Source organism: Suricata suricatta, chromosome 2 (assembly GCF_006229205.1).
Source record: "Suricata suricatta isolate VVHF042 chromosome 2, meerkat_22Aug2017_6uvM2_HiC, whole genome shotgun sequence".
Lineage (NCBI taxonomy): Eukaryota > Metazoa > Chordata > Mammalia > Carnivora > Herpestidae > Suricata > Suricata suricatta.
In genome coordinates, this window is record NC_043701.1 from 136,444,636 (window position 1) to 136,472,387 (window position 27,752).

Consider the following 27,752-nt stretch of genomic DNA (forward strand, 5'->3'; position numbering starts at 1 on the left):
CCCACCCCTCAAGTCACTCCCCTAACCCCAAACTCCGTGACAACATGAAATCCATCATATATCTGCAAATTATTATCATTATTATTATTCCCCACCTCAGTTTCTTCATCTGTTAAAGTAAGGATAATTTGTACTTACTCAAAGAATTGTGAGGATTGAATGAAACAAAGGATATTCTGTATCTAACACATAGTAGTGCCTAAGAAACATTTGTTGAGCTAATAGGCTTTGGGCCCCGAGGAAGGCTATTTATTTCTGAGGACTGAGTTAAAGTGGAGATCCAGGGTGGAGAGGGGATGATTGATTCCAAAGATGAATAATTAAAAAAAAAAAAGCTCCGCAGGTCTGAGTGGGCCACAAACTGGGTGGGAACCATATGGCTACTGAGTGAGCCTCTGGATTATGCAGCTCAGGGGAAGTTTCCAGGGTTGTAGAGTCAGAGAAATGTGGAGAGGAGGCATGGAAAACTTCATCTCAAGGATGCCCATGGGGTTTGTAGGGGAAGGTTTGAACATGGTTCTGTACTGAAGGTGGCTGATTTCTCAAAAGAGAAAGCTGAAATGGGCTGCCTATATTAAAGGGGGGAGAAGGGAAGTGACTGTTGCCCTAGATTTTCTGAAGAGCCAAAGGGACTGTCATCAGAAACATTTTTGGGATGGGAGGGAGATTCCCCTGCTTATGAGGGCTTTTGTCCCCACAACAGAAACTAAGAGAGGCCTATAACTGCCCTCTTACCAGAGGGAGTTATGGGCAAAAGAGGTAAGAGGCCTTGCCCGCTCTCCGGTGAGTTCGTGAAGGCCCTGATGGGTTGGGAGGAATATGAGTTGCAGTGGTGACAGGGTCTTGGGGTGATGGTAAGGGTTCAGAGCTGACGACCAAGAAGAATTCTTGAAGACATCTTTGGTGCAAAAAGGTGATTTTATTAAAGCCTGGGGACAGGACCCCGGGCAGAAAGAGCTGCACGGGGGTTGTGAAGAGTGACTGGTTATATACTACTGAGTTGGGTAAGGTAAAGTCAAGAGGAAGTTTCTTAAAGGATTTCCATATGCTAAGACTCACAGATTACTGATGGCCTAGCTATTGTCAAGCTAAAATTGTTTTTCCCTCTAGCAAAGCATTATCTTTAAAATAGTAGGAAGCTACTGGAGATTAAACCCTTAATAAGATTGCCTTTGTGTGTGTGTAATTTTCTAAGGTATTTGGGTTTTTTTAATTTTTTAAAATATCTTTTATTTATTTTTGAGAGACAGAGAGAGACAGTGAAAGCAGGGGAGGCTCAGAGAGAGAGGGAGACACAGAATCTGAAGCAGGGTCCAGGCTCTGAGCTAGCTGTCAGCACAGAGCCCAACGCAGGGTTCGAACCCACGAACCGTGAGATCATGACCTGAGTCGAAGCCGGCCCTTAACCCACTGAGCCACCCAGTTGCCCCTTTTCTAAGGTATTTGTAAACCGATGTAGATTCCCAGTTTAACCATTTTTTAAAATGTTTATTTATTTTTGAGAGAGTGAAATAGAGTGTAAGTAGGGGAGGGGCAGAATCCAAAGGCAGACACAGAATCCAAAGAAGGCTCCATGCTCTGAGTTGTCAGCACAGAGCCTGACGTGGGGCTCAAACCCAACAACCGTGAGATCATGTCCTGAGCTGAAGTCAGAAACCACTGACTGAGCCATCCAGGTGCCCCTTGGCCATTTGTTTTCTGTCCTTACTTTTGTTCTTGGGCAGCCCTGAATGCCTGAGGACTATCACATATATTCCACAGGGGTCTGGGGTGGGAAGGGGTGTTGTTAGCTTGTGCTTTGCCCTCAGCTTCCCTTATGCTCCCTCATCACTGGGAATGCTCCCAGCTGCCTCTGGCCTTGAGTCCAGCTTGAGGGTAAAGGCTACAGCAGGGCATCCCATGGGAGCAGTAGGCACTCAGGCCCCCCCAGAACCTGTCTCCATCCCAGGAAGTCTGTTCTGCACTCGATGGGGAAGCAAGATCAAGGGGGGTTTGGAGCCCAAATCACAGGTGGTTTTGGACCTTTCTAGGCCTGGGTTGGGGTCTTTCTGATAATAGAGTGAGAAGACCACAGATTCTTCAGGTAGATTTAAGAAAGAATACTGGCGTCAGCACGTATTAACTTTGGTACCTCAGGTAGGTTTCTTGGCAGTTCTGTGTTATAATACCCTGTAGAGTTGGCACAAAGATTAGGTGAGATATTTGTATAGCATTTGGCATAAGCACTGTCAGGAAGTAAAGAGATAATAAATGGTAACAATGACCATTGGACATTGGCTCTTGCAGAGGAGCTGGCTCCCTCCAAAGGAATTAGGTAATTTCTTCTTGTTCCCAAACCTCACTTAATAATCCCATAGACCTACCCCAACTTCACCAGCCCTTTGATTTTCTTCCACTTCGGCGTTGGGCCTGACGCATGCGCTCTTGGATTTCCTTGCTGCGGTTTTCCTTCCCTCAGCCCAGCTAGATTCCTGCGACCCTTCCGGTTTGTGCCCCACCCCCGCCCGTAAACTCCGCCTCCCCCCGGTTGGGCCCCTCCTCCCGAAGCAGTTCCGGTTCGGATTCAAGCGGCTGCAGGCGCGACCGAGAGACAGGCCGTAGCGATGCCTGCGCGCAGCCGCCACCGCCCCCGCCTCCACTTCGGCTTTTCTCCACGGGATCCGCCCCCGCCGCTCGAGGCGCTTCACTCCAGCGAGGCCCGGAGGGCCCGGGACTCCGACCACGGCTCAGACGCCGACTCGGAGTTGGGTCGGGGGAGCCCGACTCGGACCGCAGAGGTGAGCGGGAGCCGAGCCTGAGGAGAGGGGAGTTTGGGGGGCGCCTGCAGCCGAGGAGGAGTTGGGAGTCAGGGGCGGAGCCGGGGCTGCCAAGGACTGGGATCTGAAGAGGCCACCGGCGACGGGTGAGGGATCCTGGAGAGTCGGCTCTAGAATGGAATCTGTGGAAATGGAGGCTGTTGAGCCGAGGGCCTGAGGTGAGGTGGGAGAGTGGGAGACTGAGGGAGAGGCAAGAGCTTGGCCGGTTTGGAGAGCTGAATAGTGAGCGAAGCCGATCGAAGGGGTCCCGCGTGATGCGGCGCTGGAGGAAGAGATGCTCCAGGATTTGGCGGTGTGGGCGAGGGATCGTAGGAGCCAGGACTCGGTCGATAGCACTGCCTGGCGAGAGAGCCGGAACCGGGTTGTCACTGAGGAGGTCGCTGACCAGAATCGGGGGGTGGGGGTAGTTAGGCGAAGGATTTAAGTTTAATTGGAAAAGGGAGGGGCTGTCGGCTAGGAAGTCGTCTGACCTAAAGGGCCATAAAACGAGAAATGAGGTCAAGAAAGAAAAGGAGCCCTTGGGGAGCTCATTTAGGGCTTTGGCATTTTCACAAGTGTCTTTGAAAGCGTCGACGATCACTAAGGTAATATGCTCGGAATATGGGGCTTTCTCCTTTGTAGACAGCGGATCATTTTAATAATCCGGCGCGGCGTTGAACACTGATTTGCCGGAACGACTGCGGGAAGTAGTAGAAAGGAAGTGATGTTCGGAAAAGATAGTGGAGGGAGTGATTCTGAAAATAAAGATATCATTTGGGTGTTTTCTAACAGTAATAGCGTGGGGGTTTTTTTTCTTTATATTTTTCTTAAGGTTTACTTTAAATACCAGGCAAGTATAGATCTTTATGAAAGAGATTTAATACGTACCCTTACGTTTAAAAAAGAAAAAAACAACCACCTCAGAACAAGAATTTGGGCCCTTAGGTTTTACAGAGACTAAGTAAGTATTGACTGGTTCCACTTTGACAATTTGAGTTGACACATCATATTTACCCTAGGGTGAAAATATGATCAATATGCAAGTTAAAAGGGTTTATAAAACTACAATTCACCCTTGAACAACAGAGGGTTGGTTAGAAGCATGCAGTCATAATCCCCTATAACTTTTGACTCCAGGAAAACTTAGCTAATAGCCTGTTGCCCGAGAGCCTTACTGATAACATAAACGATTGATTAACAGGTTTTGTATGTTATGTGTATTATATACTGTATTCTTATAATAAAGGAAGGTAGAGAAAAGAAAATGTTAAGAAATCATAAGAGAAAATGCATTCACAGTACTGTACTGTATTTATGGGGGAGGTATGTGCATATAAGTGGACCTGGGCAAGTCAAACCCATGTTAAGGGTCAGCTGTATATGTGAAATCACTACAGTCCAAGAGTACCACCAGCTCTTTCTCTCACTCGTAACTCCGGGATTGGAGTCGCCTCTTGAAAATTGGAGAAGTTCTTTTGATAAATTCGCAGGACCAGTATTAATGCAATTTTGTATATATTGTATAAGTAATCTTTTTAGAAGAGTAATCTAGAAAACTAAGAGTAGAGGATGCTTGTTGTCAGTAAGCAGAACTGGGATAGGTGGGGACACCAATGCTTTTTATAGAAGGCATAGTACCAAAACAGTAATTGTGCCGGAAGAATAATGATTGAAATACTGATATTCACTTTAGTATAAGCTAATTTCCTTTTGTAATTGTTAAATTATAATATGGCCTCAAGAAGTCCGAAGACTTTAGCTATGTTTCATATTTTGTTACTTTTGCAACTTTTTATTTCATTATGTTTTACACATTTGTTGCCCATTTCAAACTTTTTTTTTTTAATGTTTTTTATTTATTTTTGAGAGACAGAGAGAGCGCTAGCAGGGGAGGGTCGGAGAGAGAGGGAGATACAGATTCCGAAGCAGGTTCCAGGCTCTGAGCTGTCAGCACAGAGCCTGATGTGGGGCTCAAACCCACGAACTGTGAGATCATGACCTGAGCTGAAGCCGGACGCTTAACCGACTGAGCCACCAACGCGCTCTTGTTGCCCATTTCAGAACAAACTTTCAATCAAGTGTTTCTTCTCTAAACAGGCATCTACTATTTAATCTTTATGCAGTGAAAATGTACTTTATTACAAAAGCTTTTAAATTAACTAATGTATATAGACTGTGCCATATCTTCAGATGCTTAGTGGACTAGTAATTAATGTTCAAAGGAGAGAAGAATTCTTTGCTTTAACTATTGTCAAAAGAATCTTAGTTGGAAGTTATATAGTATTACTATTGTTTATGTTTCTGTTTACCCTCACCAGACTGAGATTCTCTAAAGACCTTGCCTTTATACTCAGCTCTAAATAAAAGTCATGGCATTTAAAAATTTACTGAATGGAACTGAAGTAGAATCTCTATTAAAGTTACATCTTAATATTACTGTAAAATTAAACTATTAAATGGAGTTGTATAATTTTTTTATGTTTATTTATCTTTGAAAGAGAGACAGAGCATGAGTGGGGGAGGGACAAGAGAGAGAGTGGGAAACACAGAATTCAAAGTACGTTCCAGGCTCTGAGCTGTCAGCACAGAGTCTGATGTGGGGCTCGAACTCATGGACTGTGAGATCATGACCTGAGCTGAAGTTGGGTATTTAACTGATGGAGCCACCCAAGTGCCTCTCTGATGAATATTATTATTATTTTGTCATATAAGAATGACTGTATTAAGTGGATATTCTTTGAAAATTCTTACCTTCTGGCCTGATGTAATATATGGTGTTTAGTAGGGTGAATCTAAAACAGCCATGAGTTATGACAGTAATTCTTTCTTAGGTCTTACCATCCTCTTACCTTTGAGAAATCTAGAAGTTAACAAAAATTGGACAGTTTGGACCTGGCATGCTTGGAGAACAATTCAGTGTTTACATACTGCCTCTGTCACTGGTTGGTAATTTGTCACATGCATATAGGATATGAATTTGTGACAGACTTGTGTGAATATTCCTGGGCTCTCTCTCCTCATATACACGGCACTGTCATCACTGGATCTTCAGCTTAATCTTCTAGCTGAGTCTAGACTTCATGTCTCCATATTGACATTGTCTTCCTGGTAATAAAATCACTTCAGTACAGAATTTAACATAATATGAGCCTATCTTTGCTCTTGCTTAGGATAATCGAAACTAGGAGAACTTGGTTACAATAGTTTCATCACAGTCTTAAACCATAAAATAGTTTTTTTATCATGTGTACTTCAAAAGAGTGCTATGGAGTCAGTGACCTATGTTTATATTTGTCTTAAATTTTTCTTGTGGGCTTAGTTGAATATTTTAATTGTGGCCCTGAACAAGAGAGGTAGTATCTATTATCTTGCCCTTTGTTCTCTTAAAATTCTTGACAGGTAAGGCATTCTAGTCGGAGGTGAGAACCACAAATTCTGCTAATTTCAAATCTTGCAAATTTCACTGTATCACTGAGTTACTGAAAATGTCTGCAAATTGGTTTTAGTTTGGAACTTTGAGATTAAGTTAAATCAATGTCAGTTTCATCAATATAATATTGTCATGAAAGTCAAAGATTGCCAAAACCATATATTAAATTTTGAGTCCAGATTCAGTATATTTTCATAATATTGTAATGGATTTTGAAATCTTGAGCCAGTCTTTCATTTTCCATCATGTTGATTGATTTGAGGTATAGCATGTTTAAAAATAAAGATTTTACCAATCAATGTGTCAAACTACTAGTCTTTCCAAATATCAATTTAGTGATTGGAACAAGAATTAGAATTTATATACTTCTTTGCTGGTTTATTTCTTTGTACTGGCCTGCAGCCAGATCAAGAACCCCTCATGAAACTTACTACTAAATTATCATCATTGTGTAAAACATTTTACTGCAACTGCAGGTTTAAACTGGGCAATATTGTCTAATTAGATTCTTACTCATTGAGCTGAGATGGTTCTGCATGTGATACAGACTTAGATGCATCCTGCTACTGGGAGTCTTAGATTAAAGGCAAGTTGGAGCCAGAAAAGTATGGGTTCTTTGGTATACATGACAACTTTTTTTTTTTTTAATAGTATATGAGATTGCATGATCGGGGCAGCAAAAAATGTCCCTGAACTGAAGTGCAACCAAGAGAACAGTGATGTAACTAAAAAGGGAATTTAATTTCTTCAGATGTGCTGCCTCAAACTCTACTGCTCAGAAGTGGGACATAACAAAATCACTGCTGGAGTTTCAAAAATGGTTGGTAAAAATTGGTTCAGTGTCTTTGTAACTGTTTTGAAATTATAGCAGATTTCATGGATGTTTTGGAAACCGTGGTATCTGCTTAAGAAGGTAAACTGGGGCACCTGGGTAGCTCAGGCTGTTAAGTGTCTGACTCTTGATCTCACCTCACCATTTGTGAGTTTGAGCCCCACATGGGGCTCTCTGCTGTCAGCAAAAAGCCTGCTTCAGATCCTTTGTCCGCCCCCCCCCCACTACCCCTGCCCCACACTTGTGCTTTCTCTAAACAGTAAATAAATAAATGTTTAAAAAAAGAAAGAGAAAATAATAGTTTTTGTTTGCTTGATGAAAAGATCTAAAAATAGGATTAAAAAATAAAAATGGGACTAGAAAAAAAGCCACATAGTCCTAAATACTACAAACTGCAGAGCTAAATGGTCAAAGTAAACTTTGTCCTTCTACATTATAGTTTAGGCTTTTTATTTTCATAAAAGTTAATTTTATGCTCTGGCTTATGGATCTGCAAACTGGTATAATTTGTATTAACTATATAATAAGTAAGCTTTATTAGGTAAAAATTAGATTTAAGGTAATTTTGGCATGAGTTCAACTCTAATGTGTAATTACTTTAAGGAGACTATATTAACATTTATATAATTTTTAAAAAATAGCTTCCCCCTCTTTTTAAAATAAAATTTTTTAATGATTTATTTTTGAGAGAAAGAGATCATGCCTGAGTGGGGGAGAGGGGAGAGTGGAGAAGGGAGAGGGGGGAGAGAGAGAGAGAGAGAGGAGACACAGAAACCAAAGCAAGCTCCAGGCTCCAAGCTGTAAGGACAGAGCCTGACAAAGGGCTCGAACCCACAAACTGGGAGTTTGTCTGAGCTGAAGTGTGACATTTAACCAACTGAGCCACCCAGGCACCCTTCTTCCTCTCTTTTGTCTTGGGATATGGTCACTTGGAAATGATAATTTAAAAAAATTTTACTGTATGCCAGATCACTAATAAGTTTCAAAAACAGCGTATTTCATGTTTATGAATCAATTTTAATCAGTTCTGAATTCCTTTAGAGGCATTTGAATATATGTTTTTTAAAATTTTTCATACATTTTTAAATTTATTTTTGAGAGACAGCGAGCATGAACGAGGGAGGGACAGAGAGAGAGGGAGACATAGAATCTGAAGCAGGCTCTAGGCTCTGAGCTAGTGGTCAGCACAGAGCCCGACACAGGGCTCAAACCCACCAGCTGTGAGATCATGACCTGAGCCAAAGTTGGATGCTCAAACGACTGAGCCACCCAGGCGCCTCTGAATATATGGTTTTTAAAGACAATATATGATTTTTAAATAAGACAGTTGCTTCAGCTTATACTCTGATAATTTAGAGTACATATGATCAAGTGAAACTACAAGAAAAATCCAGCATATTTAAATCATTATCATCATATGAACCTCAACATTGGTTCTGAAAACACACAGAAAGTAAAGTTTTGGGGGCACTTGGATGGCTCAGTCAGTAAAGCATCAGAGTCTTGGTCTCAGCTCAGGTCTTGATCTTAGGGTTGTGAGTTTGAGCCCTGCATTGGGTTCTGCACTGGGCATGAAGCCCTCTTTAAAAAATAAAAAGTTTTCATTTTGTCCATATATCCTTTGTATTCTAAAGATTGCATAATGATAAATTAAAGGTCATTTTGGTCTCTTATGTGTTTGTATAATTTTTTTAATGTGTATTTATTTTTAAGAGAGAGAGCGTGAGCAGGGGAAGGGCAGAGAGAGGAGGAGACACAATCCGAAGCAGGCTTCAGGCTCTGAGCTGTCAGCACAGAGCCTGATGTGAGGCTCAAACTCACGAACCATGAGATCATGACCTGAGCTGAAGTCGGCCACTTAACCCACTGAGCAACCATGTTTGTATAATTAAGACCAGCAGGATAGTTTGTGTAATTCCAGTGATTGGTACCTGTCACTTTTCTTTTTAAGTTTATTTTTTAGAAAGACATCTAGAGATAGAGGAGAGAGAGAATCCCAAGTAAGGGATTCTCAGAGATTCTCCATGCTGACAGCACAGAGCCTGACTTGGGGTCAGTCTCACAAACTGTGAGATCATGACCTGAGCTGAAATCAAGGGTCGGAAGCTCATCCAACTGAGCCACCCAGGCACCCTGTGCCTGTCACTTTAAGAAAACTTCCCAAGTTAGTTGTTAAGATAAAGAAGTACTTTTTTTTTTTTTAAGATTTTATTTTTAAATAATCTCTTCACCTAGCATGGGACTTGAACCTATATCTCTGGAATGAAGATTCACATGCTCCACCGACTGAGCCAGCCAGCCAGGCACCCCTAGAAATACTTTTAGATATCAAAAGTAATCAATTACATCAACCCCTAGCATATTTTTTTAAATGTTGGTATGCTCTTGTTGAAATATTTTTATTTAGTTAAACTTGATATTAAATAAATGTTTATATGAGAAACTCATGTAGAGTTGAAGTCTACACTGATTAACTGGAATCAGTATTGTTATTTTTCAGTTTGTTATTTGATTACATTGTTTCCCTGAAAGGTTATTCAATCTTGAGCAAAACCTTAATAAGATTTTACAGCTTTTTTAAAAAATATTCATAATTATTTCATATTAACCCAAAGATTGAGTTAAGAATGGGTTTGGGGGCACCTGGGTGGCTCAGTCAGTTAAGCAACTGATTCTTGATTTCAGCTCGGGTCACAATCTCACAGTTTGAGAGATCCAGCCCCGTGTCATTCCACGCTCTGCACTGAGCATGGAGTATGGTTTGGATTCTCTCTCTCCCTGTCCCTCCTCTGCTTATGTGCTAGCGCTTGCTCTCTCTCACTCTTTCAAAATAAATAAATATACATTAAAAAAAAAAGAGTGGGTTTGACTATTAGTTGATAGGGGACTATCCTAATGGTTTAATTTCAGGTCTAGGGCAATACTGGCAGGAAGAGGAGTTAATGAAGATGGTAGTATTAGCTTTTATTTACTGAGGAGTTTTTATTTGCCAAGCATTATTACAAAAGCATTACAGTATTAGTCCATGTAATCTTAACAATAAGCCTGTGGAGTAAGAGCTAGTATTCTCTCCATTTTGCAGATAAAAATAAGGAGGCCCAAGGAGTTTAGGTAACTAATGCAGGGTCCCATAGCTGTGGGTGGTAAATCCCCAATTTGAACCTAGGCAGTTTGATTCCAGAGCCAGCATTCTTAACTGCTATACTTTCTGGGTTATTTATTTAATTCTTTTGCAGTATAGCTGTCTGAAATTTACTAACTTTGTTTCTTCAGCTGTCAGTTGAAGAATTGTGCTAAATCTTTCATTCAAGTCACTTCCAATTCAATGATTTTAAGAATTCTGACATCCTGATTTACAAAGCATTGTATGTTTTATATTTCTGACTAGTTTCTGTTCATAATCTCTTGGTCTCTTAAAGTACAAAGGCTAAGTCATTTTCCAAAGTCACATTGGTAGTGGCTGATGGAGCTGGATCTGTAATCAGATATTTTTTTGGACCTCTTGGACTTGTTAGTTGCCTCACTATTTCTTTTATTTAGTGTATATATGCATACATGGGTTATTAGTTGAGTTAAATTGGTATTCTTTCTTAATTTTCTATTCATATCTATTTGTGTGATAATGCTTCAAACAGTGAGTAATAATATTGGTTTCATTTTCTTGAATCTTCCCTTTGGTTGTCAAGTATTGCATGCTCATGGTATAAAATTCAGAAATTTTAGAAATATTTAATGTAGGTAGTGAAAGAGTTCACTGGAGGAGTAACTCTTAATAGTTTGACATTTTACTTACTTAAAGATATATACATACGATATATGTGCGATTTTTTAGGACATTTTGCTTCTTTAAATTTTTTTAACTTTTGTTTTGAAATAATTTAAGATTCACAGTAAGTTGTGTAGAGAGATCTCTACATACAACACAGAGAGATCCCACATATGCTTCACTGGTTATATCTTACACAGTTATAGTACAATAGCAAGGCCTGGAAATTGACATTGGTTCAGAAGGTATGTATAGTTTTGTGTCGCTTTAACATGAGTAGATTTATATAACCATTGCACCGGTTAAGGTATAAAGGGGCACTTGGCTGGCTCAGTTAGAAGAGTTTGTAACTCTTAATATCTGGGTCGTGAGTTCAAGCCCCCCCATGTTGGGTGTAGCAATTACTTAAATAAATTTTAAAAGTTAAAAAAAAATTTTTTTAAGATACAGAATTATTCCATTACTATAAAGATCTCCCTTGGTTTACTCTCCACCCTCAGTACATAATCTTTTCTGTTTTCCACCTGTATAATTTTGTCATTTTGAGGATGTTACAGAGAGAATCATACTGTATGTGACCGTTTGAGATTGGATTTTTGTCACTTAGCACAATGCCCTTGAGATCCATCTACTTGTGTGTATCCATAGTTTATTAATTTTTATTGTTTGGTAGTATTCCATGGCATGGATGTACCACAGTTTAATTGTTCACATATTGTGAGATATTTTGTTTTTATACACCTTTCAGGAATTACAAGTAATGAAACTGGGGACATTTGTATACAGGTTTTTATGTGAACCTTAGTTTTCATTTCTCTGGGATAAAATAACCAGAAGTACAGTTGCTAGGTTGTATGGTTAGTATATGCTCAGATTTTAAAGAAATTGCCAAACTGTCATCCAGCATGGCTGTGCAGTTTTATTTTCCCCTAGCAGTATGTGAGCTCTCCAGTTCTGCATCCTTGATAGCATTCCATATTGTCACAATTTATACCTCATCATGGTCTTAATTTGCATTTCCCTAGCAGCTGGTGATGTTGAACATATTTTCATGTGCTTCTTTGCCATTCATATATTTTTTTTGATGACATGCCTGTTCATGTCTTTCACTGATTTTATTTAATTTTTTTAATTTTTAAAATATTTATTTATTGTTGAGTGACAGAGACTGAGTGTGAGCAGGGAAGGGGCAGAGAGAGAGGGAGATACAGAATCCGAAGCAGGCTCCAGGCTCTGAGCTGTCAGCACAGAGCCTGACGCGGGGCTCGAACCCACGAACTGTGAGATCGTGACCTGAGCTGAAGTCCGATGCTTCACTGACTGAGCTACCCAGGCACTCCTCTTTCACCAATTTTAATTGGATTTTTAGTTTGTTACTGTGGAATTTTAAGGATTTTTTGTATGTTCTAGATTTGAGTTCATCCAGGGAGTAAGAGGGAAAAGTATATCTAATCAGTCGTCCCACAAGCAGAAGTCCACATATGCTCTTTTCAAAAATGTACTTGTTAGAGGGGCACTTGGGTGGCTCAGTCAGTTAAGCATCTGACTTCAGCTCAGGTCATGGGTTCAAGCCCTGCATCCAGCTCTGCACTGGTGGTGCAGAGCCTGCTTGGAATTCTCTATCTCCCTCTCTCTGCTCCTTCCCCACCTACACTCTCTCTCAAAAAAAAAAACTTAAAAAAAAAAAGTACTTATCAGAGAGTGCCGTCACTGCCATATTTTTCATCTGCTATAGTATTTCCTTCATCTCTTGCCTCTATTTAAAAAAATTATTTTTAACTTTTTTAATGTTTATTTAGTTTTGAGAGAGAGACACACACACAGTGTAGTGGAGGAGGGGCATAGAGAGAGGGAAACAAAGAATTTGATGCAGGCTCTAGATTCTGAGCTGTCAGCCCAATATGGGGCTCAAGCCTACGACTATGAGATCATGACCTGAGCTGAAGTCAGACACTTAGCTGACTGAGTTACCAAGGTGCCCCCTCTTGCCTGTTTTTTATAAAGTTATTTCCTTCATTAAAAAAATTTTTATGTCTTTATTTTATTTTGAGAGAGAGAGACAGAGACAGAGACTGAGTAGGGGAGGAGCAGAGAGAGAGGGAGTCACAGAATCTGAAGCAGGCTCCAGGCTCTAAGGTGTCCACACAGAGCCTGACACGGGGCTCGAACTCACAGACTGTGAGATCATGACCTGAGCCAAAGTCAGATGCTTAACCACCTGAGCCACCCAGGCACCGCTATTTCCTTCATTTAGTCTGTTAAATATTTTTATGCTAGCTTCAGCCCTCACAGTCTGTTTTATACTTTCTGACAGTTATTCTCCTTAAAGCACATGCATTGTGTCATCCTCTTATTCCTCTAGTGGCTTCCCATTATCCATAAAATATCCTTAACTTGATGGGGTACCTGGGTGGCTCAGTCGGTTAAAGCCTCTGACTTTGGCTCAGGTCATGATCTCACGCTTCGTGAGTTGGAGCCCCACACTGTCATCCTGGAGCCTGCTTCAGGTCCTCTGTCACTCTTTCTCTCTGCTTCTCTCTCTTTCTCTCTCTCTCATCCTCTCTTTCTCTTTCAAAAGTAAATAAGCATTTAAAAAAATTAAAAAAGAATATCATTAACTTGGCAAAGGTTTCCATGATCTAGCCCCAAATTATATTTTCTTTTTTTTAAAATTCAGATTCCTTTTATTTTCTAGCTTGTTTTATTTTTTAAATGCTTATTTATCTTTGGGAGACAGAGAGACAGAGTGGGTGGGGGGAGAGTAGTGAGAGAGGGAGACACAGAATCTGAAGCAGGCTCCAGGCTCTGAGCCATCAGCACTGAGCCTGACGTGGGGCTTGAACCCATGAAGCGCAGAGTCTTGACCTGGACTAAAGTCGGACTCTCAACTGACTGAGCCACCCAGGGGCCCCTTATTTTTTTAAATATAGTTTATTGTCAAGTTGGTTCCATGTAACACCCAGTGCTCATCCCAACAAGTGCCCTCCTCCATGCCCATCACCCATATCCCCCTCTCCCCCACTCCCCATCAACCCTCAGTTTGTTCTCAGTATTTAAGAGTCTCTTATGGTTTGCCTCCCTCCCTCTCCTTAACTATTTTTTCCCTTTCCCTTCCCCCATGGTCCTCTGTTACGTTTCTTCTGATCCACATATGAGTGAAAACGTGTGGTATCTTTCTCTGCCTGACTTATTTCACTTAGCATAATACCCTTGAATTCCATCCACATTGCTACAAATGGCCAAATTTCATTCTTTCTCATTGCTATGTAGTATTCCATTGTGTATATAAACCGCATCTTCTTGATCCATTTGCTAGTTGATGAACATTTAGGCTCTTTCCATGATTTGGCTATTGTTGAAAATGGTGCTATAAACATTGGGATACATGTGCTCCTATGCATCAGCACTCCTGTATTCCTTGGGTAAATTCCTAGCAGTGCTATTGCTGGGTCATAGGGGAGTTCTATTGTTAATTTTTTGAGGAACCTCCACCCTGTTTTCCAGAGCAACTGCTCCAGTTTGCATTCCCAACAGTGTGCCCGTTTCTCCACATCCTTACCAGCATCTACAGTCTCCTGATTTGTTCATTTTAGCCACTCTGACCAGCATGAGGTGGTATCTAAGTGTGGTTTTGATTTGTATTTTCCTGATGATGAGTGATGTTGAACATCTGTTGGCCATCTGGATGTCCTCTTTGGAGAAGTGTCTGTTCATGTCTTCTGCCCATTTCTTCACTAGATTATTTGTTTTTTGGGTATGGAGTTGGGTAAGTTCCTTATAGATTTTGGATACTAGCCCTTTATCTGATATGTCATTTGCAACTATCTTTTTTCCATTCCATCAGTTGCCTATTATTTTTATTGATTGTTTCATTCTAGTTTTATTCTTCTGCATGTTGCTGTCCAGTTCTTCCAGCACCATCTGTTAAAGAGGCTGTCTTTTCTCCATTGGAGAAAAGATTTGCTTTTGTCAAAGATTAATTGGTCATACATTTTTGGGTCCAGTTATTGGGTTCTCATTGGTCTATGTGTCTGTTTTTGTGCCAATACCATACTGTCTTGATAATTACAGCTTTGTAGTAGAGGCTAAAGTCTGGGATCATGATGCCTCCCATTTGGTTTTCTTCTTCAATATTATTTTGGCTATTCGGGGTCTTTTGTGGTTCCATACAAATTTTAGGATTGTTTGTTCTAGCTTTGAGAAGATGCTGGTGCAATTTTGTTTGGGATTGCATTGAATGTATAGATTGCTTTGGGTAGTATTGACATTTTAACAATATTTTTTCTCCTAATCCATGAGCATGGAATGTTTTTTCATTTCTCTGAGTCTTTTTCCATTTCCTTCATAAGTTTTCTATAGTTTTCAGCATACAGATCTTTTACATCTTTGGTTAGGTTTATTTCTAGGTTTTTATGATTTTTGATGCAATTGTAAAGGAATCAGTTTCTTGATTTGTCTTTCTGTTGCTTCATTATTGGTGTATAAAAATGGCACCGATTTCTGTACATTGACTTTGTATCCTCCAATTTTGCTGAATTCATGGATCAGTTCTAGCAGACTTTTGGTGGAGTCTTTTGGGTTTTTCATGTAGAGTATCATGTCGTCTGTGAAAAGTGAAAGTTTGCCTTCATCTTTGCCAATTCTGATGCCTTTTATTTCATTTTGTTGTCTGACTGCAGATGCTAGAACTTCTGGTGTTATGTTAAACAACAGTGGTGAGGGTGGACATCCCTGTTGTGTTCCTGATTTCAGGGGGAAAGCTCTCAACTTAATATCCCAATGCTGCCTTGTGCCCTGTGAACACTAATGGTTCTCCATTGTTTTCTGTCTTCATACCTTTGCTCGTATAGTTTTCCTCCATTTGTGTACTTTTATTTCCCCATCTCTGTCCACAGCTTCGCCATTCCCTTAGAGGCTCAGCTCAGATGTCACTTGCAAGAACTCTTCTGCTCTCACTACCTGGAAATAATTTCTCTTTCCCTTAACTTTCTAATTTTTTAAACAAGTTTCATAAGTAACCACTTGATTAGTGTTGTTTAAAGGATTAAGTGAGCTAATGTGTATAAAGAACTAGCAGCTGTAATTTGTTTTACCTTTTTTTCTTAATGACTTTCTTTAATATCCCTTTCTGAACTAAAATCGTTGAGAATAGGATCTGTTTCAGATATCAATATTTATCTGAGTAAGAGCTACATTGTCTAGTGAGATACTCTACAATGTATGTGCACAGTAAATATTTAATAGATGAACAGGCATAACACAAGGGCATTTTAATACTGTCTGTATCCCCAGTGCCTTATTACCTGACATCAGGATACAGCAGACAGTAAATGTTTGGGCCTGACCAATGGCAAATTTGTGATTCAAAAAGCTTCCATCATTAAGCAGTCTCATTTATGTAATCGTTATGTCATGTAACTAAAAACCTTTGATAAATTCCTCTGCTGATAACTAGAAACTATTTAATGTGAGATTCAATCCCTACAGAAGTACAAGAGCCCTCAGCTTACATGAGGTGGTGTAGTGGTAAGAATGTGGACTTTGAAATGGGATTGCCTGGGTTAGAAACCTTGTCTGTACTAGTTACTAGTACAAGTTTATCCTGAGAAAGTTATTTAACCCATCTGTTTCAGTGATCTCATCTATAAAATGAGGAAGATGATAACGCCTACTTTATGTGGTTGTGAGAATTAATGAACATGTGAGTAAAACAGTGAGAGCACTTCCTGGCCCTTCATAAATGCCATAAGGTGGTAGCTAATCTAATATTGCCTGTTGTTACTTCGTAAAAACATACTGAACACAGTTCAGAATTTAAAGAGTGTGTAAGTTAAGATATGCATTCTTTTTAAAGAACAACACTCTACAGACATGGAATATCTTGTATCTGCACATCCTGTCCACTGTATTCCTCTTCCTGTAGGTGTTGATTGGGTAACTGATAATCTTGTTTACCTCATTGTGCTCATGATACAAAAGTCAAAGAAACAAGTCCTCCTGGGACTTTTTACTGAAAAAGGATTACGAGTTCATACCAAGGAACAGTATGTACTTTTGTCTTCTTCCTTTGAAGAATATGATAACAGAGTTTATTGGTTCTGGTTGAATATGCTTTCCTGTTTTGTGCAATTAATTCTTCCCAGGTGATATACCATTAATTTTGTCTTCATGGACAAATTAAAATGGCTATTTAACATTTCCTTTATTACTTTGAATCTTGAGTCTGTTTTCATCAATTTAGCAGTCCTCTAAACTTTTTCCAAAACTATTCTCATTTAGATTTATTTTAAAACAGGTGAATGCTACAATCTACTTTTGTAGAATACTTAAAGAATGCACACAGTGTGATTGAATTCATATAAAAGAGAAACTAGCAAAACTAAACTATTTTGTTTATGAATATATGCTTAGATACTAATAATTAGAGATTATCACAAAGAAGGTTTGAGGAAAAGAAGAGAGTTATTCAGTGAGTTGCTGGGCTGGTGACGTGGTGGTTACAAAATTTAAAGGAAATTAATAATTGCCTGAAATGAAAAGATTTTTTAAATCCAGGTATTTGTATTGTATTAATACATGTATTTACCTGATTTTAGTAGCTAAATAGCATAGATTTCCCAACAAATATTGAAGAAGATGTATTTTTTCTATCTGCAAAAGGGTCTTTTAACAAAAGTTGACACTTTTATAATGAAGAAGCTGTATTACAAATCAACCCCCCATCATCTGGATCTTATTTATAGTATGTATTTCTTTAGCCTGAAGATATTTTGGACTTCTTGAAAGTGACTAGTCTCATTTGACATCGTCAGTGGGGTTTGTTGTTGTTGTTTTAGTTTTACTTTTACTTATTTTAAGAGAGAGAATCCCAAGTAGACTTCATGCTGTCAGCACAGAGCCCAGTGTGGGGCTGGAACACACAAACCACCAGATCATGGTGTGATCTGAATGAATTCAGACACTTAACCAATTGAGCGCCCCTTCGAATGTTAAATTCCGGCCCCATGTTGGGTGTAGAGATTACTTAAAAACAGAATCTTAGGGGCGCCTGGGTGGCTCAGTCAGTTGAGTAACTGACTTCAGCCCAAGTTGGGCTCTGTGCTGACAGCTCGGAGCCTGGAGACTGCTTTCGATTTTGTTTCTCCCTCTCTCTCTGCCTGTCCCCTGATATCACTCTGTCTCTCTTTTTCAAAAATAAAGAAACATTAAAAAAGGAGAAAGAATACATATTTTTAAAAATAAATATACAAATTGAAATAGAATCTTAAAAAAATAACGTATAAAATAAAATATAAAACAGGTCTAGTCAGGCAGAGTCCCCAAAGCAACTAGGCAAAGATGAAGCAGGAATTATTATTACATTTATTGCTATTAAAATTTTTATTATTAAATAACATGTGAAATCACCATGGACAGTGTCTCATCTATAATAGATGTTTATAAATAATTAGTTTCCTTTTCTTAGCTCTTTCTTTGCCTCCTCATTTTATAGGTAAGGTATTGAGATGCCAAGAAGGTTAGATTGTCTTAAATCACCTAAAAGGTTGATTAATGTTGTTGAAATTGAGCTCCAAGAATTTTGACAACCAATTCACTGTTCTTCACCATATCATGCTACTTTTCCTTAAAGTTAAAAGACAGGTTGAAAATAAAGTTATTAAATCCTACCAGGGATTTATAAACTTAATATTTATTATAGACTTTTTTTATAGCTTTCTTACAATATTTTGAAGACTTTTTTCCTTATTCTTTTTTTTATTTTTTTATGTTCTTTATTTGAGAGACAGAGAGAGACAGTGGGAATAGGGGAGGGTCAGAGAGAGAGGGAGATACAGAATGTGAAGCAGGCTCCAGGCTCTGAGCTAGCTGGCAGCACAGAGCCCGACGCGAGGCTCAAACCCACGAACCGTGAGATCATGACCTGAGCTGAAGCCGGATGTTTAACCGACTGAGCCACCCAGGCGCCCCTCCTTATTCTTATAATTATCAGAAATATATAAATTGTGGGTAAATGTATTTAAGTTTATTTATTTTTGAGAGAAAGTGTGCACATGTGTGAGCACATGTGGGGGAGGGACAAAGAGAATTCCAAGCAGGCTCCACAGTCTAGCACAGCCCAGCACAGCCCTGAACCCATGGACCGTAAGATCATGACCTGAGCCAGTATCAAGAGCCAGATGCTCAACTGGCTGAGCCACCCAGACACCTCAAATGGTTGGTAAATTTGATCAGTTATTTAAAATAATAAAAAGTTTCTATTTTCTGGGTGCTAGAGTATTATAAACAGACTCTGACGGATTATTTTTAGTATAAAATAAATGCAGTTTTTCTTAATATAGATTGGCAGCCAACCCTAGCATGTGTATTTCTTTACCTGCATTTCTGTGTATAGGTATAGTTTATTCCAGTTGTATCATATAGATTTTTATATAGAAGAGACAGCTGCTCAACACAAAATCAACATATAATGGATGAAATAAGATATGTTTGAAAGAACTTGAAAGATTAAATGTTAGCCAAGCCAGAAGTAGAAGAACAAGCAGAATTAGATTAGATGGTATGGTGTAGTGCTTCAGAATCACTTGGGGAGCTTTTAAAAAATGCAGATGTCAAGCTTCTCAGAGATTCTGATCCAGTTGTCGTAGGGTGGGGCATGGGCAGTGGAACAGGCATGTTTTTAAATTTCAGATTATTCTAATGTGTAGCCAGATTGAAAACCATTGTATATATCGATTCCTTGGAGCATAGCCACAGGAGGAGTCAACGTTTTTTTTATATCTACTCTGTAGAAAAGAGAGAAACTGGGAGACATGAACAGCTTTTTCTAGACAGATACTTTGTGAGGCACAGATATTAAACATTAAGTCTCATAAGAGTCTGGACTAAATTTTGCTTAAAATCATCTGTTTTTCTATGCTCTGAGTACTTAATCTATAAGTAACATTCTGATTATTAAGTCAGCCTTCTAGATACTTCAAAGTTGTGAAACAGTCTACCTGGGACAAGATTCTTGAGTATTCTTTCTAGACACTTAAGTGCCTAGTATTGATATTCTAGTTTATCCATCAGTACCTTCTAAGTTCACTTGTAGTCTCCCTCAAAGCTCTGGGGTAATGACAAAAGATCGAGTTTTCAGTCACTGGGGCTGATTACCAGATCCTGATTCCTTATGAATTTATCAAATTAGTGACCAGGGGTTATCTCTGGGCAGTTAGACATTCTAAATTTGTTGATGTAAAACTGAAGCCCTGAAGAATTTGTAATAAAATTTTATTATTAAAAATGCATAAATAAAGGGAACATGTAAAATCTTTTTAAGACTGTATGTATGCTTAATGAAATAGCCAGTGGAAAACAGGGCATCTTGTTTTTAATAATCTTTTTGGAAGGGCATTGGGGCATAGAGTTATTTTGATTGCTACTTTGTTTTTGCACATTTATTTAATAATGCTTGAGAACCTATTATGTGCTAATCACGTAGGCCTTTGTAATATTCTTAGTAAACCCTATTATATTCTCTAAAAATAAAAATAGCCTAACATAAAAAATTTATTAAGTTCTCCTACTGCCCTAAGTGCTAGATACTTTTTTTGCTAGACACATTCATATTTTACTTTTTCTCCCCCTTTCTTTAATTTATAGTGTGCCTATTGTCTCCTTTATCCCCCCCCCCCCCTTGGACTACTCTACGGTAGTCCAGTGCACCCAAGCCTGTAGCCCAGTCACTTTCCCCATACTTCAGTAGACCTACGGGTGGCTGGAAGCTGTGGGGCACCTGTCTAATTTCTTATTCTTAATAGAGTTGAACCTACTTAATAGATGAAATGACCAGATCAGAGCTTTTGTTGTGTTTAAATTATTAATGGGACACTTTACTGCTTTGTCTTTTTTCTGCTGGCACAATGTACTTGGATGAGAAAAAAAAAAGTTGTACAGCTTATTGAAATAAAATACATCATTCATTCCAAAGGTAATGCAAGAGTATGTGCATTTAATAAAAAAAAAAACAGATGAAACCAAATTCTGCTTAATTAATTTCCCAGAAAGTTAAAGAACATAGCATAAATTTATTTACCTTACCTAGAATTGAACTAGAATGTGGACCTTATGAGCAAGCTTGAAAGCTTTAACCTTGGGTACTTCACTTGCTTTGAAAGATGACAGTTGGGGGCACCTGGGCGACTCAGTCAGTTGAGTATCCAACTCTTTTTTTTTTTTTTCTTTGAGAGACAGAGATAGCTCGAGCAGGGGACGGTCAGAGAGAGAGGGAGACACAGAATCCGAAGCAGGCTGCAGGCTCTGAGCTAGCTGTCAGCACAGAGCCCGATGCAGGGCTTGAACCTACAAACCATGAGATCATGACCTGAGCCAAAGCCAACCACTTAACCGACTGAGCCACCCAGGCGCCCCGAGTATCCAACTCTTGATTTCAGCTCAGGTCATGATCTCATGGTTTGTGGGATCAATCCCCGTGTCAGGCTGTGTGCTGAGAGTGCAGAGCCTGCTTGGGATTCTTTCTGTCTCTGTCCCTCCACTGCTCCCACACTTCCGCCCTTTCTTTCTCAAAATAAATAAGTAAACATTTAAAGAAAAAAAAGACAACAAGTTGGAAGATTGAAGGGCCTGTCCTACACTGACATATTCAGTCAATGTTCAATTACAGGCAATAGAAACTACTATAGGCACTGGGCTGGGTTGCTAGGAATGACTTTTAGAACACGATTTGAACTTGTGTACCAAAGGAGTGCTACCTTTGCCACAGTCATAAAAGGTATTGGAAGGCCAGCGTGGAACAATTTTAAGAATATACCATTTCAGGGCACCAGGGTGGCTCAGTCTTAGATTAAGTGTCTAACTTCAGCTCAGGTCACGGTCTCGCGCGGTCCAAGAGTCCAAGCTCTGCGTAGGGCTCTGTGCTGACAGCTCAGAGCCTAGAGTCTGCTTCAGACTCTTTGTCTCCCTCTCTCTTCCTTTCCCTCACCTCTGTCTCTGACTTTCTCTCTCTCTCTCCTTCTCTCTCTCACACACACACACACACACACACACACACACACACACACACAAATAAATAAAAACATTAAAAAATATTTTAAAAAGGATATACCATTTTAACAACAACAAAAACAACTTAATTCAAAAATAGGCAAAGGACTCGAACACTTTCCTAAAAGCAAATATATAAATATCCAGTAAGCACATGAAAAAATGCTCAACATCACTAGTCATTAGGGAAATAAAATAAAAACTACAATGAAATAACACTTTACATCCACTAAGATGACTACTGTTAAAAAAAAAAAAAGAAACAAACAAAAAACAGAAAATAACAAGTTGGCAAGAGTATCGAAAAATTGGAACACTTGTACATTGCTGGTGGAAATATAAATAGTACAGTTGCCTTGAAAAGTGGTACGGTGGCTCAATCAGTTAAGCCTCTGAGTTCAACTCAGGTCATGATCTCACAGTTTGTGAATTTGAATCCCCTTTTGGGTGAGCCCTACTTCTGTCTCTTCCCCTACCCTAATCTCTCTGCCCCGTGTGAGGTTTTCTTTCCCTCTCTCTCTGCCCCTCTCTCACTTGTAAGAGAAAGGAAATGAAAAAAAAAAGAGAAGAAAAAGTAAAAGATGTGGTGATTCCTGAAAATAAACAAAATTACCAAATGACTCAGCAATTCTACTTCTGAGTTTATATACCAAAGAAATGAAAATAGGATTTGAACAGGTATTTGTATACCCATGTTTATAGGAGCATTATTCACAGTAGCCAAGAGTTGAAAGCAACTCATATCTGTTGATGGATGAATGGGTAAAGAAAATGTGATATACACATATAATGAAATCTTTAAATATTTATTTACTTTTGAGAGAGAGAATCCCAAGCAGGCTCTACACTGTCAGCAGAGAGCCCAATGTGGGGCTCAAACTCACAAACCATGAGGTCATGACCTGAACTGAAATCAAGGTTCAGGTTCAATCCACTGAGCCACCCAGGTGCCCCCGTACAATGAAATATTATTCAGCCTTAAAAAGGAAAGAAATTCTGGGGTGCCTGGGTGGCTCAGTCGGTTAAGTATCCAACTTTGGCCCCAGGTCCTGATCTCACAGTTCATGGGTGAGCCCCATGTCAGGCTCTGTGCTGACAACTCAGAGCCTGGAGCCTGCTTCAGATTCTGTCTCCCTCTGTCTCCGCCCCTCCCCTGCTCATACTCTGTCTCTGTCTCTCAAAAATAAACAGTAAAAAAAAATTGTTTTAAGGAAGAAAGGAAATTCTGATACATTGTTCTACATGGTCTAACTTCGAAGACATTATGCTAAGGAAAATAAGCCAGACACAAAAAGACAAATATTGTATGATTCCACGTATATGAGGTACCTAGTGTAATCAAATTTATAGAGACAGAAAGTAGAATGTTGGTTGTTGTGGGGTGAGGAAGTAGGAGATAATGGAGGGATTATTGTTTAATGGACACAAAGTTTTCATTTGGGATGATGAAAAAGTTTTGAAAGTTGATGGTGGTAATGATTGCACATCCATGTGAATGTACTTAATACCACTGAACTGTACACTTAAAAAAGGTTTAAATGAGCAAATTTTATGTATGGTTTAATGAAACCAAAAACGTACCATCACATCTGTGATGCAGGCATTAGAAAGCCAACTTTGCTGCTCCACAACTGCAACTTCTTCCTTACATTCAACAGTTAGTGACTGAAAACTGGAGAATTGAACGCGCGCGCACACGCGCGCGCACACACACACACATACACACACACCATTTACATAGTCTGTTTTGTGGATAGCCAGAACTTCAGGCTTCTGTTTTCTGTATCTCTTGTCAGAGAACCTTCTTAGCCAAACCTAGTTCACATTTAGAACTCTAGTTGCAAGGGATCCTGGGGAATAATTCTTTAGGTTTTCAATCTCTGTAGTAGCAGAAAACAACTAGAGGGAGATTGGAAAAGATGCCAATTTATCAGTGCCAAATTCGTCATATCTGTCACAGACACTGAGTCAGTGTGATTCACAGAAGGTGATGTTCTTTTCAGTTCAGTCATTTTCAGTGGTGCCCAGATTGTTCTGCAGCTGATCATACAAAGGTAGGGTGGAGCTCAACAAATCAGTTCAACAAGGAGGAGTAGGGAAAGAGTTCATTGATAATCCTTATCTTTTTTTGCAGTTCTGGACTGGCTGTACTTTGTCACACCTAACATACAGTACTTGGCAGTTTTAATAGAGAAGAACACAACTGAGTTATTTATATTATTGTGAAGAGATTTGGGTCATGCTAGTGGGATGCATTAAAGGCTTATTGATTAAAGAATAGCTATGCTACTATTAAGAAATAACAAAAAGTTCTTATGATAAGGTTTTTTCATGTTATTAAGTATGGAGATCAAGTCATCTTTACAGTAGGCAATATACTGTAAGCTCTTTTATTCTCAGACTGGTGAAATCTTTAATTAGTCTGAACTAAATTTGGAAAGAAAAGAAATACACTCATAAATAAGTTGATGTGCTGAAAATTGCATTTTTTATAGTTTTCAAAAATTTCTAACCAGAGTCCATCCATAAGATAACTTTTGTTCCACTTTGTACAGAACAGTCAGCCCATTTTATCTGTTATCTAGGACTTGGAACTGTTTGACTAATGCCTATTGATAGTGAGATTCTGCAGGAGTTGAATATTTATTCTCTCAGTGCCTTGATAATAAAGTACTGACCTTTGATAATTAAATTCTTAATTGTTCATGATTTTAGAGTAAACTTCTTTTAAATTTTATCTCAAATTGGGATGTTTCCTTTATACATACCAATTAATGTTGTAGACAAGTACAAGCTTTGCATGCAGTGCTTTTTAGTGTGAATTAAGCTTTAATGACATTAGTGGGAAAACAGTTGAGATTTTTTGATAGTTATTCGACTCTTAAAAATTTTATGTAAGGTACTACAGTACTATTTATAATAGTAATAATATTGTGAACCATTTCCAACAATGGATAGATTGGCAAACTATTGTAAAACCATTAATGGACTGTCCTTTTCAAAGGATAATTTAATAATATCAGAAAGGATTCATGTAATAATGTTAAAGAAAATGAGACAGAATTATCTATGGTATTTCTTTTTGTAGAAAATTTTGTGTGTGAGAGGTATAACAAATGATAAGCAGTAATCTCAAAGGTAAAAGATTCAAACAATGCAGAAATTTGCAGACTAAAAACTATGAAGGTCTGTCAGTCTCCTACCTAGACAAATGAAGTCCAATTTATCAGTTTGTTCTCTTATGGATTTTGCTTTTGGTGTCATATCTAAGAAATATTGACCTAAGCTGAAGTCAGAAAGATTTTCCCAGTTTATTTCTCTATGGATTTTGCTTTTTGGTATCATAGCTAAGAAATCTTGGCCTAATCTAAGGTCAGAAAGATTTTCTCCCTATGTTTTCTTCTAGATGATTTATAGTTTTAGACTTTATATTTGGTCTATGATGCATTTGGGGTTAATTTTTATATGTGGTGGGAGATGCAGATTGGTGTTTTTTTTTATGTGATATCCATTTGTTCCAATACTATCTGATGAAGACTATCCTTTCTTCAATAAATTGCATTTACACGTTTGTAGAAAATCAGGTATCTATCTATCTAGGCCTATTTCCAGATTCCCCATTCTGTTCCATTGATTTGTTTATCATTATGCCACTACCACTTTGTCTTGATTTAGGGTAGATGATAGAATTCTCAAATGATCTCCCGTGACTGTTGCATGATAATGGAAGGACCTGTAAATATGATGGGCGGTCGCTTCTGTGATTAGGTTATGTTATGTGGCATGGTTGACTAAGAATCTAAGATTATTCTTGGCGGACCTGACTGAATCAGGCAAGCCCTTGAGAAGGAATGTGCTTTTCCAGAAGAGATTCCAGGTACAAGGGGAGTTCAGCACAGGAGAATTTGCTGCTTTTCAGAATAAGAAGAGGCAAGAACTGAGGGTGGTTACTGAGTTTATGGTAATTAGCTACATAGCAGTAGAAAATAATTACTGTATGATAAGTCTTGAAATCAACTTTGTTCTTTTTCAGAGTTGTTTTTGGTTATTCTGGACCTGTACATTTCCATATGAGCTTTTGTGAAATAAGTTTATCAACATCTACAAAAAAGTCTGCCAGGACTTTGATTAGAATTGCACTGAATCTGTAGTTCAAATTTGGGAGAGAATTGACATCTTAACAATATTGAATCTTCTGACTCACTTCTCTCTCACTGTTTAGTCTTTAATTTCTCTTACAGTGTTTTATAGGTTTTAGTGTACGGGTCTTTTCCGGGTTTGGTCAGATTTATCCTCGAGTAGTTGATATTTTTTGATGCTATTGTAAATGGTGTTGTTTTGTAAATTACAATTTTTTTTTAAGTTTAATTATTTTGAGAGAGAGAGCATGAGCAGGGGAGGGAGCAGAGAGAGTGAGAGAGATGATCCCAAGCAGGCTCCACGCTGTCAGCACAGAGTCCCTGTGCTCCCACGAACTTAGGAACCATGAGGTCATAACCTGAGCTGAAACCAAGAGTCAGACACTTAACTGAGCCTTCCAGGTGCCCCTATAAATTTCAGTTTTTGATTTTTTATTACTAGTGTATAGAAATACAATTGACTTTTGCATATTGATCTTATATCCAACAATCTTTCTAAACTAACTTACTAGTTGTGGTAGGTTTTTGTGTGTATGTGTAGGTTCCATTGAATTTCGTACATAAACAATCATATTGCTTGCAGATTCTGCAGATTTTGAGTTTTGTTTCTTACTCTCTGATTTGTATGGCTTTTATTCCCTTTTCTTGCCTTATTCTGCTGGCCAGAATGTCCAATGTAGTAGCCAGAAGTGGTGAGAGCGGATAGTTTTGTCTTCTTCCTGATATAAGAAAGCATTTAGTCTTTCCTCATTAAGTATGATGTTAGCTACAAGTTTTTCAAAGATGCCCTTATTATTAAGTTGAAGCTTTCATTTTTAGTTTGCTGAGAGGTTTTATCAGGAATGAATATTGGATTTTGTCAAATGCTTTTTTTTAGTGTCTTTTGAGATGATCATGTGATTTCGCTGCTTTAGCTTATTGATATGGTAAATTATTATCACTTTTTAAGTGTTAAGCTAACTTTGCATTCCTAAGTACCACTTAGGTATGATGTATTGTTCCTTTTTAGATATTGTTGGATTTGATTTCCTAAGATTTTTGTAAACTTTTTACATCTATGTTCTTGAGGGCTATCAAGCTGTTATTTTATTTTCTTATAATGTCTTTGCCTGGTTTTGGTATCAGGGAAATATTGGCCTCATGGAATGAATTTAGAAATATTTTCTCTTTTACTTGGAAAATGTTACTTTAGTGGTCCATTTCTCCCTACTTTTGTGCTATTGTTGACAATATTTTACTTAAGAATTTATTCATGTAGTAACCATTTCTGATGTTTTCCAATGCTTTGTGTAGTTTCATATTTTAATATGGTGGCATTTTTGTTCTGCCTGAAGGACTTTTCTTTGAACATTTCACTTTCTGTCTCTAGGATTTTGACTGCTCTAGGTACCTCATCTAAGTGAAACATACAATATTAGTCCTTTTGCCCTGGTTTATTTCACTGAGCACAATGTCTTCAAAGTTACTTTTATTTTTAATTTTTCTTAATGTTTATTTATTTTTAAGAGAGAGATTGAACAGAGGAGGAGCACAGAGGGAGGGAGACAGAATCTGAAGCAGGCTCTAGGCTCTGAGCAGTCAGCACAGAGCCCGACGCGGGGCTTGAACCCACAAACTGAGATCATGACCTGAGCTGAAGCTGGACGCTTAATCAACTGAGCCACCCAGGTGCCCCTAAATACTCCTAGTAATCTTAAACTCCGTTGTAGGATGTAGTTAAGTTACTGGAAAATAATTTGATCCTTTT

General features: G+C 38.7%; 2 protein-coding genes across 4 annotated transcripts in view; one reads left to right on the forward strand and one right to left on the reverse strand.

Annotated features, from left to right (window-relative positions):
• LOC115276055 (dual specificity protein phosphatase 13-like) overlaps nt 1–1,901 on the reverse strand; it is a 7,533-nt gene extending 5,632 nt beyond the window's left edge. Inside the window, exons 1-2 of the mRNA XM_029919816.1 lie at nt 1,832–1,901; nt 736–898 (exon numbers count right to left, since the gene is read on the reverse strand). Of these exons, the coding sequence (XP_029775676.1) occupies nt 736–898; nt 1,832–1,901 (233 nt within the window). The remainder of the gene's footprint in view (nt 1–735; nt 899–1,831) is intronic.
• Nucleotides 1,902–2,560: 659 nt separating this feature from the next.
• The window catches only part of SAMD8 (sterile alpha motif domain containing 8), a 52,819-nt gene continuing 27,627 nt past the window's right edge, over nt 2,561–27,752 (forward strand). The window contains exons 1-2 of one of the 3 annotated variants that reach the window (XM_029932007.1): nt 2,561–2,777; nt 6,977–7,045. In XM_029932007.1, coding sequence (XP_029787867.1) covers nt 2,604–2,777; nt 6,977–7,045 — 243 coding nt within the window. In that variant the 5' untranslated portion in view covers nt 2,561–2,603. Of the gene's footprint in view, nt 2,778–2,829; nt 2,975–6,976; nt 7,046–27,752 lie in introns of those variants that run through there. The other 2 variants (XM_029932008.1, XM_029932009.1) reach the window with 2 other exon arrangements.